At 46.4% G+C, this 17,508-nt stretch overlaps 1 protein-coding gene across 1 annotated transcript in view; it reads right to left on the reverse strand.

Moving 5' to 3' along the window:
- Positions 1-16,465, reverse strand: part of LOC140402552 (uromodulin-like) — an 84,772-nt gene extending 68,307 nt beyond the window's left edge. The window contains exons 1-3 of the mRNA XM_072490403.1: positions 16,394-16,465; positions 7,754-7,803; positions 1,804-1,948 (exon numbers count right to left, since the gene is read on the reverse strand). Coding sequence (XP_072346504.1) covers positions 1,804-1,948; positions 7,754-7,787 — 179 coding nt within the window. The 5' untranslated portion in view covers positions 7,788-7,803; positions 16,394-16,465. The remainder of the gene's footprint in view (positions 1-1,803; positions 1,949-7,753; positions 7,804-16,393) is intronic.
- Positions 16,466-17,508: the final 1,043 nt, after the last annotated feature.

Raw genomic sequence — 17,508 nt, forward strand, 5'->3', positions numbered from 1 at the left:
CCGAGGAAAAAGGCTCTCACTGTCCATCCTATCCAATCCTCTGATCATCTTGTATGCCTCAGTTAAGTCATCTCTTAACCTTCTTCTCTCTAACGAAAACAGTCTCAAGTCCCTCAGCCTTCCCTCATAAGATCTTCCCTCCATACCAGGCAACATTCTGGTAAATCTCCTCTGCACCCTTTCCAATGCTTCCACATCCTTCCTATAATGCGGCGACCAGAATTGCACGCAATACTCCAAATGCGGCCACACCAGAGTTATGTACAGCTGCAACATGACCTCATGGCTTCAAAACTCAATCGCCCTACCAATAAAAGCTAACACACCGTACGCCTTCTTTACAACCCTCTCAACCTGGGTGGCAACTTTCAGGAATCTATGTGCATGGACACCGAGATCTCTCTGCTCATCCACACAACCAAGAATCTTACCATTAGCCTCTGTCTTCCTGTTATTCCTTCCAAAATGAATCACCTTACACTTTTCTGCATTAAACTCCATTTTCCACCTCTCAGCCCAGCTCTGCAGCTTATCTATGTCCCTATGTAACTTGTAACATCCTTCCGCACTGTCCACAACTCCACCGACTTTAGTGTCATCTGCAAATTTACTCACCCATCCTTCTACGCCCTCCTCCAGGTCATTTATAAAAATGACAAACAGCAGTGGCCCCAAAACAGATCCTTGTGGTACGCCTCGAGTAACTGGACTCCAGACTGAACATTTCCCATCAACCACCACCCTTTGTCTTCTTCCAGCTAGCTCTGCTAATATGAAAATTAGCAAGTCATGTTCCAACTGTGCAGGACCTTAGTAAGGCCTCATTTGGGATATTGTGTACAATTCTGGTCGCCACACTACCAGAAGGATGTGGATGCTTTGGAGAGGGTGCAGAAGTGGTTTGCTAGGATGTTGCCTGGTGTGGAGGGCATTAGCTCTGAGGAGAGGTTAGATAAACTTAGTTTTTCTTTACTGGAACAATGGAGGTTGAGAGGCGACCTGATAGAGGTCTACAAGATTATGAGTGGATAGTCAGATGCTCTTTCCCAGGGTAGGTGAGTCAAATACTAGGGGACATGGGTTTAAAGTTATGGGGAAAAGTTTAGAACAGATGTGCGAGGTAAGTTTTTCACATGGAGGGTGGTAATTATATGAAACGCGCGGCCTGGGGAGGTGGTGGGAGCAGGTACGATAGCGGCATTTAAGGAGCATCTACACAATTATATAAAGAGGGTGGTAATGGAAGGATACGGACTCCGTAAGTGCATATGGTTTAATTTTTGCCAGGTACCATAGTCGAGGCAGGCTTGGAAGGCAGAAGGGCCTGTTCCTGTGCTGTATTGTTCTTTGAGATGCAGATGTGTGTGGGAGAGGGAGTGGTGCTGGCAGTGAGTGAGCTCCCTGTGAGTGTGCGAGTGATGGGAGGAGTGACGTATACTGGCAGAACGCAAATGGTCACTCACCCTTTTCCGACACTAGGTGCCTGTCCTCCTCTGCAGGCTATTGGCACTGAGCAGAGCTGTCACCGCTTCCTCTGGTGGGTCAGTGCCCCAACTCGATGGTCTGCTCCCTGGGAGTGGGTACAGGCCCTCACGCTACAACTCCACTGCATCTGGGAAAGATCCGCCCTCTATCTCTGTTCTGTTTCCCTGGGAATCTCCCATTATTCCCCATGTTTCACTCTGTAGAAGCCACATCTTCCCTTTCCCAGTATTCCCTCCCTTCCCCATTGCTCTGAATAACGGTCCCACTTTCTCTGCAGTTCCTCTGATGAGTTTAATCTTGTTTTCCCCTGGATCTTACCCATTGAATCTGTACCATCCAGCGACAAGACCGTTATCACATTGCCAATCAGCGGAACAGTTTTGATTCAGACACTTTACGCTCCTCCATGGCTGGTCCAGAAGTTCATGATTCACGCACGGGTCAACAGATATGGAGACGGCAGCTGAATGACAGTAAGATGTTTATTGTTAAAATAAAGATGAGGAAATATTACACACTGGCTCATCTGCATTGCAACAACCTTAGTTTCAACCACTGTCTGCTATCAATCCCTGAACTGGAAGCTGGAATCTCTGCTCCTTCTCCAAACCAGTTTACTCCTCATCTCCCAGCTCCGTCTCTGGGGATCTGTGACCCTGGGGATGGAGCATGTAGAACCCAACACTGTATCTGCAGCTCAACACAAACTGTGGACATCGCAGGTGTTGAGATACCAGACAAGACACCCAAACAATTTTCAATGTGTAAAACTGTGAGGAAAGGACACTTCACCCCAGGAGTGGTCACTCTGACCAATACATAGAACATAGAACATTACAGCGCAGTACAGGCCCTTCGGACCTCGATGTTGCGCCGACCTGTGAAACCACTCTAAAGCCCATCTACACTATTCCCTTATCGTCCATATGTCTATCCAATGACCATTTGAATGTACTTAGTGTTGGCGAGTCCACTACTGTTGCAGGCAGGGCATTCCACACCCTTACTACTCTCTGAGTAAAGAACCTACCTCTGACATCTGTCTTATATCTATCTCCCCTCAATTTAAAGCTATGTCCCCTCGTGCTAGACATCACCATCCGAGGAAAAAGGCTCTCACTGTCCACCCGATCCAATCCTCTGATCATCTTGTATGCCTCAATTAAGTCAATAGGTATCTTTTATGTTAAAAAAAGTTTAATTAAAACACAGAATTTACCACATTAACATCAAAGATATAACTTTACATCCATCAGTTAAACTGTTCTTAAACAAAAGAAAAAACTTTAACTTACTATCTATACCTGCTACTAACTCCAATTCAACAACCCAATACAGATCAAATGCCACTTATGAATTAAGTTAATGAAACAGGTTTACTTGCTTATCTGTGTGGAGACATTGAGAGAGATGCTTTCAAGGACAGATCCAGTAAACGTCTGCTCAACCTAACAGCATTTGGCAAAACTGCAGTTCAACTTAAAATCCTACAACAGACTACAAAACTACAGGCATACCTGGCTCCTCCTATTCATTCCATCACTTCTATCCCACTCAGTTCCATGACCTGCTTAGCCAAGAAAAAATGCACTCCCTCATAAATTATCTACAATCCAGGGAATCTCCATGAATCACAATATTATTCCATTAGCCCTTCAACTGTATCCAAGTAAGTGATTGGAATTAATGAATACCTCACCTTTTACGTCGCTTTAATTACAGACTTAATAGACATGTTGCCTGTATGTATATTTGCAGAGTTTTTAATAACATTACTGAAACAGGATATAACATATAATATATAACAATTTCTACATTCATCACACAGAGGGCAAAGTTTCCCACCAACAGAATGTTAGCATCAAAAGGGAAGCTGTTAGCTTTTAAAGATAAATTGGAACTCCCAGTAATTCACTAAAAGAATCACATTGAAAACCAAAGTTTTACTGTACAAGAGTCAAGTAATGCAAATGCTACTAAGGTATTTTGCAATCATTGGCAATAGCCCACACTGCTGGTTGAATCCAGAGAGGGAACAATACCATTATAGAAAGTCAGAAAGTTAAAACAATTTCCAAATATTTCTCACACTCGAGCATTCATGCTAAGTAAGAGGTACCTGTGAATCAATATTCATGCAAATGTTATCAGACAAGCCTTCATACTCAATAAATGACTGGTGTGACCAAAGCAGATTCCACGGATTTCTCAACAACCCACTTAGACATTAGTCACACTGACAGTAAATCAGTCTCACGGAAACATATTGTATTTAAGTCTCTTCCCCGTATCCTTTCTCCAACTTGGAGCTTGAATTTCTGTTCCTCTTCTTCGGACTTCTCCCTGCCCCCCTTCCTTGATCTCTCCCTGGGTCACTTGCTGTCTGTGGCGCCCAGTAGTTTGTCACCTGATGACATTTTACACCATTGGTCTTCTCCTCAAACCGGAGAATGAACTGCTCACATCCTGTGTCCTTGCGGATATTTCAAGGTTTGGTGAGACTTGGCGTTCCCGATCTCCGTGCTAAAGATTGAGGTGAGTTGGGTTCTTTGACACGTCGCACTTTGTATTTTTAAACACTCATTCTGTCAGCCTGAAAATTGCAACAACACAATCCTTGTTCCACTGAATATCTCACCCAAGGTTCTCCAATCCTTTCCAGGATCCTGACCTCCATTCTCCTGGGATTCTCCCGATATTCCCCATGTTATACTCAGTAAAGTCCACATCCTCCCTTTCCCTGTATTCAATCCCTGCCCCATTGTTCTGACTAATGTTCCGGATTGAACACATCATTGAGAAATCCACTCGGATTCTCCTCAGTCAGAGCGGATCTCATTGAAACCAATCAGATTCTGAGGGGGTTGGATTGGGTGAGCACCAGGAGGATGTTTCCACTGGTGAGGGAGACTCGAACAAGGAGCACAATTTGAAACTGAGCCATGTTCATTTGAAGATGGGGAGGAGGAGACATTGTTTTTCTCACAGTGTGGTTAGTCTGTGAGATTATTTCCGCAGGAAGTGCTGAAATTGGCTCATTGCATTTACTCAAAGTTAGGGAGAATTTTGAATTAAAAACAGAGAATGCTGGGAAAACTCAGCGGGTCTGGCAGCATCTGTGGGGAGAGAACCAGAGTTTGGCGGCCCATTCAGAGGACAAAAGTTAAATTCCGCTTTTGGGTGAGTTTGGTGTGCGTTTCGTGGCGGCCAGGTTGGTGAGATCACGGTGAGAATCTCAACATCACTGGCTGTCTCGCCGTCTGATTCCCCCGCCCCGCGCCGCAGTGTCTCGCTGCCAACAAGGGGACGCTATTTTTAGACGCTCCCTCACCACTCACTCCCAGTCAACACACAAGCAGGGCAGCGCACAGACCTACTCCTCGCTCTGGCGATGCTGACCTGACAAGGGTTCTCTCGCTGCGGAGGAGAGGAGGGCACGCTGGTCCCCAGAGGGGGTGGGAGGACCAGCAGCAGGGTCAGCCTGAGAGGCGGTGGCAGAGGCTGTCAGTGTGGGCACATGAGCAGGAGGACCACCATCCAATGTCGAATGAAGATGAACAGCCTCTAACGAGCTGCAAGGGTAAGTGACCACCTCTCTCCTGGCACCAGTTCTGAAACCCCTCCTCCCCAATCCACTGGCTGACACCTCAGACCCTCCCCAAATCCCCACATCGCACCTTCAAGCATGTTCCTCAGAACCCCCTGGCACCGAGCAGCACAACCCCTTTATGTCTCACAGTGTTGCCCACAAATGCCACCAGTTAAAGACCAGCCACGCCCCTCCCCCCCCCCCCCCCCCCCCGACCAATCAGGTGAGCAGATCATAATTCCCTCTCTTTGTCCCCGCAGAAGAAGATAGCCTGAAGAGAGACGAATAAAGAGCAGCAGTTTTTTCAACGTTGTCCCTCAGGTAAACAAAGCTGTCAGCTCCCCCCCGGCAAACTCTCCGACTGAGGTCATTGTGTAAACTCCCCCGGCCATCCTCAAACTCAAATCCTCTCAGACCACCCGTTATATCCCAATCTCCACTGGCCCTACAATCCATGTCCCTGCTCCTCAATCTCCATCCCTCCACTCCCAATCCATGTCCCTCATCCTCAAACTCCATCCCTCCACCCACAATCCATGTCCCTGATCCTCAAATTCCATCCCACCGCCCACAATCCATGTCCCTGATCCTCAAATTCCATCCCTCCGTCCACAATCCATGTCCCTGATCCTCAAACTCCATCCCTCCGTCCACAATCCATGTCCCTCATCCTCAAACTCCATCCCTCCGCCCACAATCCATGTCCCTGATCTTCAAAGTCCATCCCACCGCCTCAATCCATGTCCCTGATCCTCAAACTCCATCCACCCGCCCACAATCCATGTCCCTCATCCTCAAACTCCATCCCTCCGCCCACAATCCATGTCCCTCATCCTCACACTCCATCCCTCCACCCACAATCCATGTCCCTCATCCTCAAACTCCATCCCTCCACCCACAATCCATGTCCCTCATCCACAAACTCCATCCCTCCACCCACAATCCATGTCCCTCATCCTTAAACTCCATCCCTCAGCCCACAATCCATGTCCCTCTTCCACAAACTCCATCCCTCCGCCCCAATCCATGTCCCTCATCCTCAAACTCCATCCCTCCGCCCACAATCCATGTCCCTCTTCCTCAAACTCCATCCCTCCGCCCATAGTCCATGTCCCTCATCCTCAAACTCCATCCGTCCGCCCACAATCGATGTCCCTGTTCCTCAAACTCCATCCCTCCGTCCCCAATCCATGACCCTGATCCTCAAACTCCATCCCTCCGCCCACAATCCATGTCCCTGATCCTCAAACTCCATCCCTCCACCCACAATCCATGTCCCTCATCCTCAAACTCCATCCCTCCACCCACAATCCATGTCCCTCATCCTCAAACTCCATCCCCCCGTCCCCAATCCATGTCCCTCATCCTCAAACTCCATCCCTGCGCCCACAATCCATGTCCCTCATCCTCAAACTCCATCCCTCCACCCACAATCCATGTCCCTGATCCTCAAACTCCATCCTTCCGCCCACAATCCATGTCCCTCATCCTCAAACTCCATCCCTCCACCCACAATCCATGTCCCTCATCCTCAAACTCCATCCCTCTGCCCACAATCCATGTCCCTCATCCTCAAACTCCATCCTTCCGCCCACAATCCATGTCCCTCATTCTCAAACTCCATCCCTCCACCCACAATCCATGTCCCTCATCCTCAAACTCCATCCCTCCGCCCACAATCCATGTCCCTGATCCTCAAACTCCATCCCTCTGCCCACAAGCCATGTCCCTCATCCTCAAACTCCATCCCCCCCGCCCCCAATCCATGTCCCTCATCCTCAAACTCCATCCCTCCGCCCACAATCCATGTGCCCGATCCTCAAACACCTTCCCTCCGCCCCCAATCCATGTTCCTGATCCTCAAACTCTGTCCCTCCGCCCACAATCCATGTCCCTCATCCTCAAACTCCATCCCTCCGCCCACAATCCATGTCACTGATCCTCAAACTCCATCCCTCCGCCCACAATCCGTGTCCCTCATCCTCAAACTCCATCCCTCCACCCACAATTAATGTCCCTCATCCTCAAACTCCATCCCTCCGCCCCCATCACAACACCCATTCCCTCCACCCAATCAGTGGAGGCCACAACCTCATCCCAACATTCGAAGCTGGGGAATGTCTTCCTGAAAGCTCTCAGTAACTTCATCTTCCTCTCGTTCCCGAACTCCTTCCTAAATACACACCCTTCAATAAAACCTCTCCAAAAAACTCTTTCTCGGATAAAACTGCAGTTCTTTGATCAGATCTTTGATCCGAATATCAGGAGCTGTTGGAGTGAGAGATTCACATTGCACAGAAAGGGCCCTTCAGCCCATCAGGTCTGGGCCGGTCAAAAACAACCAGCTGACTATTCTAATCCCATTTCCCGGCACTTGGCCCCTAGCCGTGTCTGCCCGGGGATCACAAGCGCACATCAAAACACTTCTTAAATGTTATGAGGGTCTCTGCCTCCACCTCCCTTTCAGGCAGCGGGGTCCAAACTCCCACCGCACTCTGGGTGAAAAGGTTTCACTCTCATCCCCTCTGAACCTCCTGCCCCTCACCTGAATTCTCTGCCCCATGGTCATTGATCCCTCCACCAAGGGGAAAAGTCTCTTCCTCTCTACTCCATCTATTTTCCGGGGATGATGCTGAATGATCACAATTGTATTCGGTGTCCTGAATGAAGGTTACTTACTCAGATAGCCCAGAATCAACAATAACGTCTTCATCTCTCTCAGTGATATTCTGTAATTGAAAATGGACAATCCACATTAGAGAAAATTCCGGAGATGGGAAAATGATAGAGAATGTGAGTGAGATAGTGGACATTGAGTTTGTTTACCGATAGAGAGTGAAGTCTCTCTCTGGGAGTGGGATAGTAGACATTGAGTTTGTTTACCGATAGAGAGTGAAGTCTCTCTCTGGGAGTGGGATAGTAGACATTGAGTTTGTTTACCGATAGAGAGTGAAGTCTCTCTCTGGGAGTGGGATAGTAGACATTGAGTTTATCTATCTATAGTGAGTGAAGTCTCTCTCTGGGAGTGGGATAGGAAACATTGAGTTTATCTGTCTATAATGAGTGAAGTCTCTCTCACTGGGAGTGGGATAGTAGACATTGAGTTTATCTATCTATAGTCAGTGAAGTCTCTCTCTGGGAGTGGGATAGTAGACATTGAGTTTATCTATCTATAGTGAGTGAAGTCTCTCTCTGGGAGTGGGATAGTAGACATTGAGTTTATCTATCTATAGTGAGTGAAGTCTCTCTCTGGGAGTGGGATAGGAAACATTGAGTTTATCTGTCTATAGTGAGTGAAGTCTCTCTCACTGGGAGTGGGATAGTAGACATTGAGTTTATCTATCTATAGTGAGTGAAGTCTCTCTCTGGGAGTGGGATAGTAGACATTGAGTTTATCTATCTATAGTGAGTGAAGTCTCTCTCTGGGAGTGGGATAGTAGACATTGAGTTTATCTATCTATAGTGAGTGAAGTCTCTCTCTGGGAGTGGGATAGGAAACATTGAGTTTATCTGTCTATAGTGAGTGAAGTCTCTCTCACTGGGAGTGGGATAGTAGACATTGAGTTTATCTATCTATAGTGAGTGAAGTCTCTCTGGGAGTGGGATAGTAGACATTGAGTTTATCTATCTATAGTGAGTGAGGTCTCTCTCTGGGAGTGGGATAGTAGACATTGAGTTTATCTATCTAGAGTGAATGAAGTCTCTTGCTCTGGGAGTGGGATAGTAGACATTGAGTTTATCTATCTATAGTGAGTGAGGTCTCTCTCTGGGAGTGGGATAGTAGACATTAAGTTTATTATCTATAGTGAGTGATGTCTCTCTCTGGGAATGGGATAGTAGACATTGAGTTTATCTATCTATAGTCAGTGAAGTCTCTCTCTGGGAGTGGGATAGTCAACATTGAGTTTATCTATCTATAGTGAGTGAAGTCTCTCTCTGGGAGTGGGATAGTAGACATTGAGTTTATCTCTCTATAGTGAGTGAAGTTTCTCTCTGGGAGTGGGATAAGACAAAAGAATATAAGAACTAGGAGCAGGAGTAGGCCATCTGGCCCCTCGAGCCTGCTCCACCATTCAATGAGATCATGGCTGATCTGTTGTGGACTCAGCTCCACTTTCCGGCCCGAACACCATAACCCTTAATCCCTTTATTCTTCAAAAAACTATCTATCTTTATCTTAAAAACATTTAATGAAGGAGCCTCTACTGCTTCACTGGGCAAGGAATTCCATAGATTCACAACCCTTTGGGTGAAGAAGTTCCTCCTAAACTCAGTCCTAAGTCTACTTCCCCTTATTTTGAGGCTATGCCCCCTAGTTCTGCTTTCACCCGCCAGTGGGAACAACCTGCCCGCATCTATCCTATCTATTCCCTTCATAATCTTATATGTTTCTATAAGATCCCCCCTCATCCTTCTAAATTCCAACGAATACAGTCCCAGTCTACTCAACTTCTCCTCGTAATCCAACCCCTTTAGCTCTGGGATTAACCTAGTGAATTTCGTCTGCACACCCTCCAGTGCCAGTACGTCCTTTCTCACGTAAGGAGACCAAAACTGAACACAATACCCCAGGTGTGGCCTCACTAACACCTTATACAATTTCAGCAGAACCTCCCTAGTCTTAAACTCCATCCCTCTAGCAATGAAGGACAAAATTCCATTTGCCTTCTTAATCACCTGTTGCACCTGAAAAGCAACTTTTTGCGACTCATGCACTAGCACACCCAGGTCTCTCTGCACAGCAGCATGTTTTAATATTTTATCATTTAAATAATAATCCCTTTTGCTGTTATTCCTAACAAAATGGATAACCTCACATTTGTCAACATTGTATTTCATCTGCCAGACCCTAGCCCATTCACTTAGCCTATCCAAATCCCTCTGCAGACTTCCAGTATCCTCTGCACGTTTTGCTTTCCCACTCATCTTAGTGTCGTCTGCAAACTTGGACACATTGCCCTTGGTCCCCAACTCCAAATCATCGATGTAAATTGTGAACAGTTGTGGGCCCAACACTGATCCCCGAGGGACACCACTAGCTACTGATTGCCAACCAGAGAAACACCCATTAATCCCCACTCTTTGCTTTCTATTAATTAACCATTCCTCTATCCATGCTCCTACTTTCCCCTTAATGCCATGCATCTTTATCTTATGCAACAACCTTTTGTGTGGCACCTTGTCAAAGGCTTTCTGGAAATCCAGATATACCACATCCATTGGCTCCCCATTATCTACCGCACTGTTAATGTCCTCAAAAAATTCCACTAAATTAGTTAGGCACGACCTGCCCTTTATGAACCCATGCTGCGTCTGTCCAATGGGACAATTTCCATCCAGATGCCTCGCTATTTCTTCCTTGATGATAGATTCCAGCATCTTCCCTACTACTGAAGTTAAGCTCACTGGCCTATTATTACCCGCTTTCTGTCTTCCTCCTTTTTTAAACAGTGGTGTCACGTTTGCTATTTTCCAATCTGCCGGGACCACCCCAGAGTCGAGTGAATTTTGGTAAATTATCACTCGTGCATTTGCAATTTCCCTAGCCATCTCTTTTAGCACTCTGGGATACACTCCATCAGGTCCAGGAGACTTGTCGACCTTTAGCCCCATTAGTTTGCCCATCACTACCTCCTTGGTGATAACAATCCTCTCAAGGTCCTCACCTGTCATAGCCTCATTTCCATCAGTCACTGGCATGTTATTTGTGTCTTCCACTGTGAAGACCGACCCAAAAAGCCTGTTCAGTTCCTCAGCCATTTCCTCATCTCCCATTATTAAATCTCCCCTCTCATCCTCTAAAGGACCAATATTTACCTTAGCCGCTCTTTTTTGTTTTATGTATTTGTAGAAACATTTACTATCTGTTTTTATATTCTGAGCAAGTTTACTCTCATAATCTATCTTACTCTTCTTTATAGCTTTTTTAGTAGCTTTCTGTTGCCCCTATAGATTTCCCAGTCCTCTAGCGTCCCACTAATCTTTGCTACTGTGTATGTTTTTTTCCTTCAATTTGATACTCTCCCTTATTTCCTTAGATATCCACGGTCGATTTTCCCTCTTTTTACCGTCCTTCCTTTTTGTTGGTATAAACCTTTGCTGAGCACTGTGAAAAATCACTTGGAATGTTCTCCACTGTTCCTCAACTGTTTCACCATAAAGTCTTTGCTCCCAGTCTACCTTAGCTAGTTCTTCTCTCATCCCATTGTAATCTCCTTTGTTTCAGCACAAAACACTAGTGCTTGATTTTACCTTCTCATCCTCCATCTGTATTTTAAATTCCACCATATTGTGATCGCTCCTTCCGAGAGGATCCCTAACTATGAGATCCTGAATCAATCCTGTCTCATTACACAGGACCAGATCTAGGACCGCTTGTTTCCTCGTATGTTCCATTACATACTGTTCTAGGAAACTATCGCGGATACATTCTATAAACTCCTCCTCAAGGCTGCCTTGACCGACCTGGTTAAACCAATCAACATGTAGATTAAAATCCCCCCTGATAACTGCTGTACCATTTCTACATGCATCAGTTATTTCTTTGTTTATTGCCTGCCCCACCATAATGTTACTATTTGGTGGCCTATAGTTTACTTCTATCAGTGACTTTTTCGCCTTACTATTCCTGATTTCCACCCAAATGGATTCAACCTTATCCTCCATAGCACCGATGTCATCCCTTACTGTTGCCCGGATGTCATCCTTAAATAACAGAGCTACCTCACCATCCACTCTGTCCTTCCAAAAGGTTTGATACCCTCGGATATTTAACACCCAGTCGTGACCATCATTCAACCATATTTCAGTAATGGCCACTAAATCATAGTCAGTAGACATTGAGTTTATCTATCTATAGTGAGTGAAGTCTCTCTCTGGGAGTGGGATAGTAGACATTGAGTTTATCTCTCTATAGTGAGTGAAGTCTCTCTCTCTGGGAGTGGGATACTAAACATTGAGTTTATCTATCTATAGTCAGTGAAATCTCTCTCTGGGAGTGGGATAGTAGACATTGAGTTTATCTATCTATAGTGAGTGAAGTCTCTCTCTGGGAGTGGGATACTAAACATTGAGTTTATCTGTGTATAGTGAGTGAAGTCTCTCTCTGGGAGTGGGATAGTAAACATTGAGTTTATCTATCTATAGTGAGTGAAGTCTCTCTCTGGGAGTGGGATACTAAACATTGAGTTTATCTATCTATAGTGAGTGAGGTCTCTCTCTGGGAGTGGGAAAGTAGACATTTGGGGCTGTTCTCCAAAATGGAGACAAAGTGTTCACGCCTTGTGAAACCCGACGGCGTGAAACGGGCACGGGAATAGCGAGACAGCTGGATGGAAATTGTCCCATTGGGCAGACGCAGCATGGGTTCATAAAGGGCAGGTCGTACCTAGCGAATTTAGTGGAATTTTTTGAGGACATGACCAGTGCGGTCGATGAATTCTTTGAGGAGGTAACTAAGTACATAGATGAAGGTAGAGCAGTTGATGTTGTATACATGGATTTTAGTAAGGTGTTTGATAAGGTTCCCCATGGTCGGCTCATGAAGAAAGTAAGGAGGTGTGGGATAGAGGGAAATTTGGCCAATTGGATAAGTAACTGGCTATCACATAGAAGACAGAGGGTGATGGTGGATGGAAAATTTTCAGACTGGAGACCAGTTACCAGCGGTGTACCACGGGGATCAGTGCTGGGTCCTCACCATTTGTGATTTTTATCAATGACTTGGAGGAGGGAGCTGAAGGGTGGGTCAGTAAATTTGCTGATGACACCAAAATTTGTGGAGTAGTGGATGAGGTGGAGGGCTGTTGTAGGCTGCAAAGAGATATTGATAGGATGCAGATCTGGGCCGAAAATGGCAGATCGCATTTAACCCTGATAAGTGCGAGGTGATTCATTCAAAGTAGAAAACATTTGAATGCGGATTACAGGGTCAATGGCAGGGTTCTGAGCAATGTGGAGGAACAGAGAGATCTTGGGGTTCATGTCCACAGATCTCTGAAGGTTGCCACTCAAGTGGATAGAGCCGTGAAGTAGGAACTTTAGGAACTTTCAAGCGGTTATTGGGTAGGCACATGGAGCACACCAGAATGACAGGGAGTGGGATAGCTTGATCTTGGATTCGGACAATGCTCGGCACAACATCGAGGGCCGAAGGGCCTGTTCTGTGCTGTACTGTTCTATGTTCTATAACGGCGACCCAATGGATGTGGTATATCTGGATTTCCAGAAAACCTTTGACAAGGTGCCACATAAAAGATTGCTGCATAAGATAAAGATGCATGGCATTAAGGGGAAAGTAGTAGCATGGATAGAGGATTGGTTAATGAATAGAAAGCAAAGAGGGGAGATTAATGGGTGTTTCTCTGGTTGGCAATCAGTAGCTAGTGGTGTCCCTCAGGGATCAGTGTTGGGCCCACAATTGTTCACAATTTCCATAAATGATTTGGAGTTGGGGACCAAGGGCAATGTGTCCAAGTTTGCAGATGACACTAAGATAAGTGGTAAAGCAAAAAGTGCAGAGGATACCGGAAGTCTGCAGAGGGATTTGGATAGGTTAAGTGAATGGGCTAGGGTCTGGCAGATGGAATACAATGTTGACCAATGTGAGGTTATCCATTTTTGTAGCAATAACAGCAAAAGGGATTATTATTTAAATGATAAAATATTAGAACATGCTGCTGTGCAGAGAGACCTGGGTGTACTAGTGCATGAGTCGCAAAAAGTTGTTTTACAGGTGCAACAGGTGATTAAGAAGGCGAATGGAATTTTGTCCTTCATTGTTAGAGGGATGGAGTTTCAGACTAGGGAGGTTATGCTCCAATTGGAAAAGGTGTTAATGAGGCCACACCTGGAGTATTGTGTTCAGTTTTGGTCTCCTTACTTGAGAAAGGACGTACTGGCACTGGAGGGTGTGCAGAGGAGATTCACTAGGTTAATCCCAGAGCTGAAGGGGTTGGATTACGAGGAGAGGCTGAGTAGACTGGGACTGTACTCATTGGAATTTAGAAGGATGAGGGGGGATCGTATAGAAACATATAAAATTATGAAGGGAATAGATAGGATAGATGTGGGCAGGTTGTTTCCACTGGCGGGTGAAAGCAAAACTAGGGGGCATAGCCTCCAAATACGGGGAAGTACATAGAACATAGAACATAGAAAATACAGCACAGAACAGGCCCTTCGGCCCACGATGTTGTGCCGAACCTTTGTCCTAGATTAATCATAGATTATCATTGAATTTACAGTGCAGAAGGAGGCCATTCGGCCCTTTGAGTCTGCACCAGCTCTTGGAAAGAGCACCCTACCCAAACTCAACACCTCCACCCAACACCAAGGGCAATTTGGACATTAAGGGCAATTTATCATTAGCCAATTCACCTAACCCGCACATCTTTGGACTGTGGGAGGAAACCGGAGCACCCGGAGGAAACCCACGTAGACACGGGGAGGACGTGCAGACTCCGCACAGACAATGACCCAAGCCGGAATCGAACCTGGGACCATGGATCTGTGAAGCAATTGTGCTATCCACAATGCTACCGTGCTGCCCTTAAGAACAAATAAATCTACACTATATCATTTTCCCATAATCCATGTACCTATCCAACAGCTGCTTGAAGGTCCCTAATGTTTCCGACTCAACTACTTCCACAGGCAGTGCATTCCATGCCCACACTACTCTCTGGGTAAAGAACCTACCTCTGATATCCCTCCTATATCTTCCACCTTTCACCTTAAATTTATGTCCCCTTGTAATGGTGTGTTCCACCTGGGGAAAAAGTCTCTGACTGTCTACTCTATCTATTCCCCTGATCATCTTATAAACCCCTATCAAGTCGCCCCTCATCCTTCTCCGCTCTAATGAGAAAAGGCCTAGCACTCTCAACCTTTCCTCGTAAGACCTACTCTCCATTCCAGGCAACATCCTGGTAAATCTTCTTTGCACCTTTTCCAGAGCTTCCACATCCTTCCTAAAATGAGGCGACCAGAACTGTACACAGTACTCCAAATGTGGCCTTACCAAAGTTTTGTACAGCTGCATCATCACCTCACGGCTCTTAAATTCAATCCCTCTGTTAATGAACGCGAGCACACCATAGGCCTTCTTCACAGCTCTATCCACTTGAGTGGCAACTTTCAAAGATGTATGAACATAGACCCCAAGGTCTCTCTGCTCCTCCACAATGCCAAGAACTCTACCGTTAACCCTGTATTCCGCATTCATATTTGTCCTTCCAAAATGGACAACCTCACACTTTTCAGGGTTAAACTCCATCTGCCACTTCTCAGCCCAGCTCTGCATCCTATCTATGTCTCTTTGCAGCCGACAACAGCCCTCCTTACTATCCACAACTCCACCAATCTTCTTATCGTCTGCAAATTTACTGACCCACCCTTCAACCCCCTCATCCAAGTCATTAATGAAAATCACAAACAGCAGAGGACCCAGAACTGATCCCTGCGGTACACCACTGGTAACTGGGATCCAGGCTGAATGTTTGCCATCCACCACCACTCTCTGACTTCTATCGGTTAGCCAGTTCGTTATCCAACTGGCCAAATTTCCCACTATCCCATGCCTCCTTACTTTGTGCAGAAGCCTACCATGGGGAACTTTATCAAATGCCTTACTAAAATCCATGTACACTACATCCACTGCTTTACCTTCATCCACATACTTGTTCCTCAGTGTTGAACAGTCCGTGACAGCCTCTGTCTGTTTATAAGGCAAATGGATTGGACCCGGACAAAGTTCACCCAACAGTGAGGCAGATGGTGCAGACGTGATGGTGCCCCCTGTATGGTATGTTCTGCATTGTGTAGATTTAGGACTGAGTTTAGGAGGAACTTCTTCACCCAAAGGCTTATGAATCTATGGAATTCCTTGCCCAGTGAAGCAGTAGGGGCTCCTTCATTAAATGTTTTAAGATAACAATAGATAGTTTTTTGAAGAAAAAAGGGATTAAGGGTCCTGGTGTTCGGGCAGGAAAGTGGAGCTGAGTCCACAAAAGATCAGCCATGATCTCATTGAATGGCGGAGCAGGCTCGAGGGGCCAGATGGCCTACTCCTGCTCCTAGTTCTTATTATCCTTTGACCCCAACATGTTCATGTTTCTTGGTTCAATCCACAAGCCCGCTCCTTCCCTCCCCCACACCAATGATTAAACCATGTTTGGTTTGTGACTTGCTGAGTAAATCCTCCAGATCCATCTCCAGTCTCCTCACAGGCACAGCTCTTAATGAGCTCTGGACCGGAGTTACAAAAACCTGTGCAAATGTTTAAAAACAGTGACAACCTTCTCAGCATCTAATTCATACCTGATTGCTTACCGGAGCCTCAGGAGGTGTTGCCGTGTGAGCTGGAGCAGGTTCACTCAGATTGCTTGTTCCTCAGTGTTGAACAGTCCGTGACAGCCTCTGTCTGTTTATAAGGCAAATGGATTGGACCCGGACAAAGTTCACCCAACAGTGAGGCAGATGGTGCAGACGTGATGGTGCCCCCTGTATGGTGTGTTCTGCATTGTGTAATTCGATCTAATCTCAGTCACTCCCAATCCCGGTTTCTGACAGCGTGGAGATTCCCAGTTTCACAACAATATTCACACCCGGTTTAATCAGCCCGACCGAGCAGATGGCAACCACAAATCGAAAGCTGATGGAGACCAGTTTCCAATTGCCAGCTGTTGTTGTTTATGAGTTGATGTGGATTGGGGGATAACTCAGTCCTGATAAAGGTCTTGTCGGTCCGCACGGTGATCTGTGTAACTGTGACGAGCTGACAAACACGGGGCAGGACGTTCCTCACCACCCTGCAGCCTGTTTTGTGGCGGCAAAGGCCATTGGCCAGAGGCAGGATCTCCCAGTCCAATCGCAGCCAATGGGGTTTCCCCTTGTTCACACCCTCCCACCCCCCCACGGTGGGGAGGCCACTGTCAGTGGGACCAGAAATCCCACCGATGGGAACAGCGGGAAAATTCACCCCCCCCCCCCCCCCCCCCCCCCCCAGCTCTAACCTTCAAGCTTTAATTGGTAAGACACAATTAAAGTAAACATTAGAGGAATCAGAGAAAGAAACACTTCCTCTTCAAAAGTGATGTGAGATGAATGAACTTGCCAACATCTGGCCGTGTCTCCAACATTCGGCAGTATTTGGGGGTCAATCTGTTCAATGATCTTGGGGTGTCTGTTGCTGCCAATCACGCTGCCAAGATCGGAAATTATTGGTGGGATTTTCCGTTAGCCAACACCGGGGTCGGGAAACATGATTGGCCGGAGAATCGTTGTGGGCGCTGGGTTCACGCCAAATCGCAATTCTCTGCCACCTTGACAGTGGCGTGAATGTGGTCCACTCCACACGGGAAACAGGCGCTGTGACTGCTGAGGGAGAGCGAGGAGGTCGGACACGGAGAGGTGCGACTGCGGCCTGGCGGTAC

The sequence above is a fragment of the Scyliorhinus torazame genome, chromosome 25 (assembly GCF_047496885.1).
Source record: "Scyliorhinus torazame isolate Kashiwa2021f chromosome 25, sScyTor2.1, whole genome shotgun sequence".
Taxonomy (NCBI): Eukaryota; Metazoa; Chordata; class Chondrichthyes; order Carcharhiniformes; family Scyliorhinidae; genus Scyliorhinus; species Scyliorhinus torazame.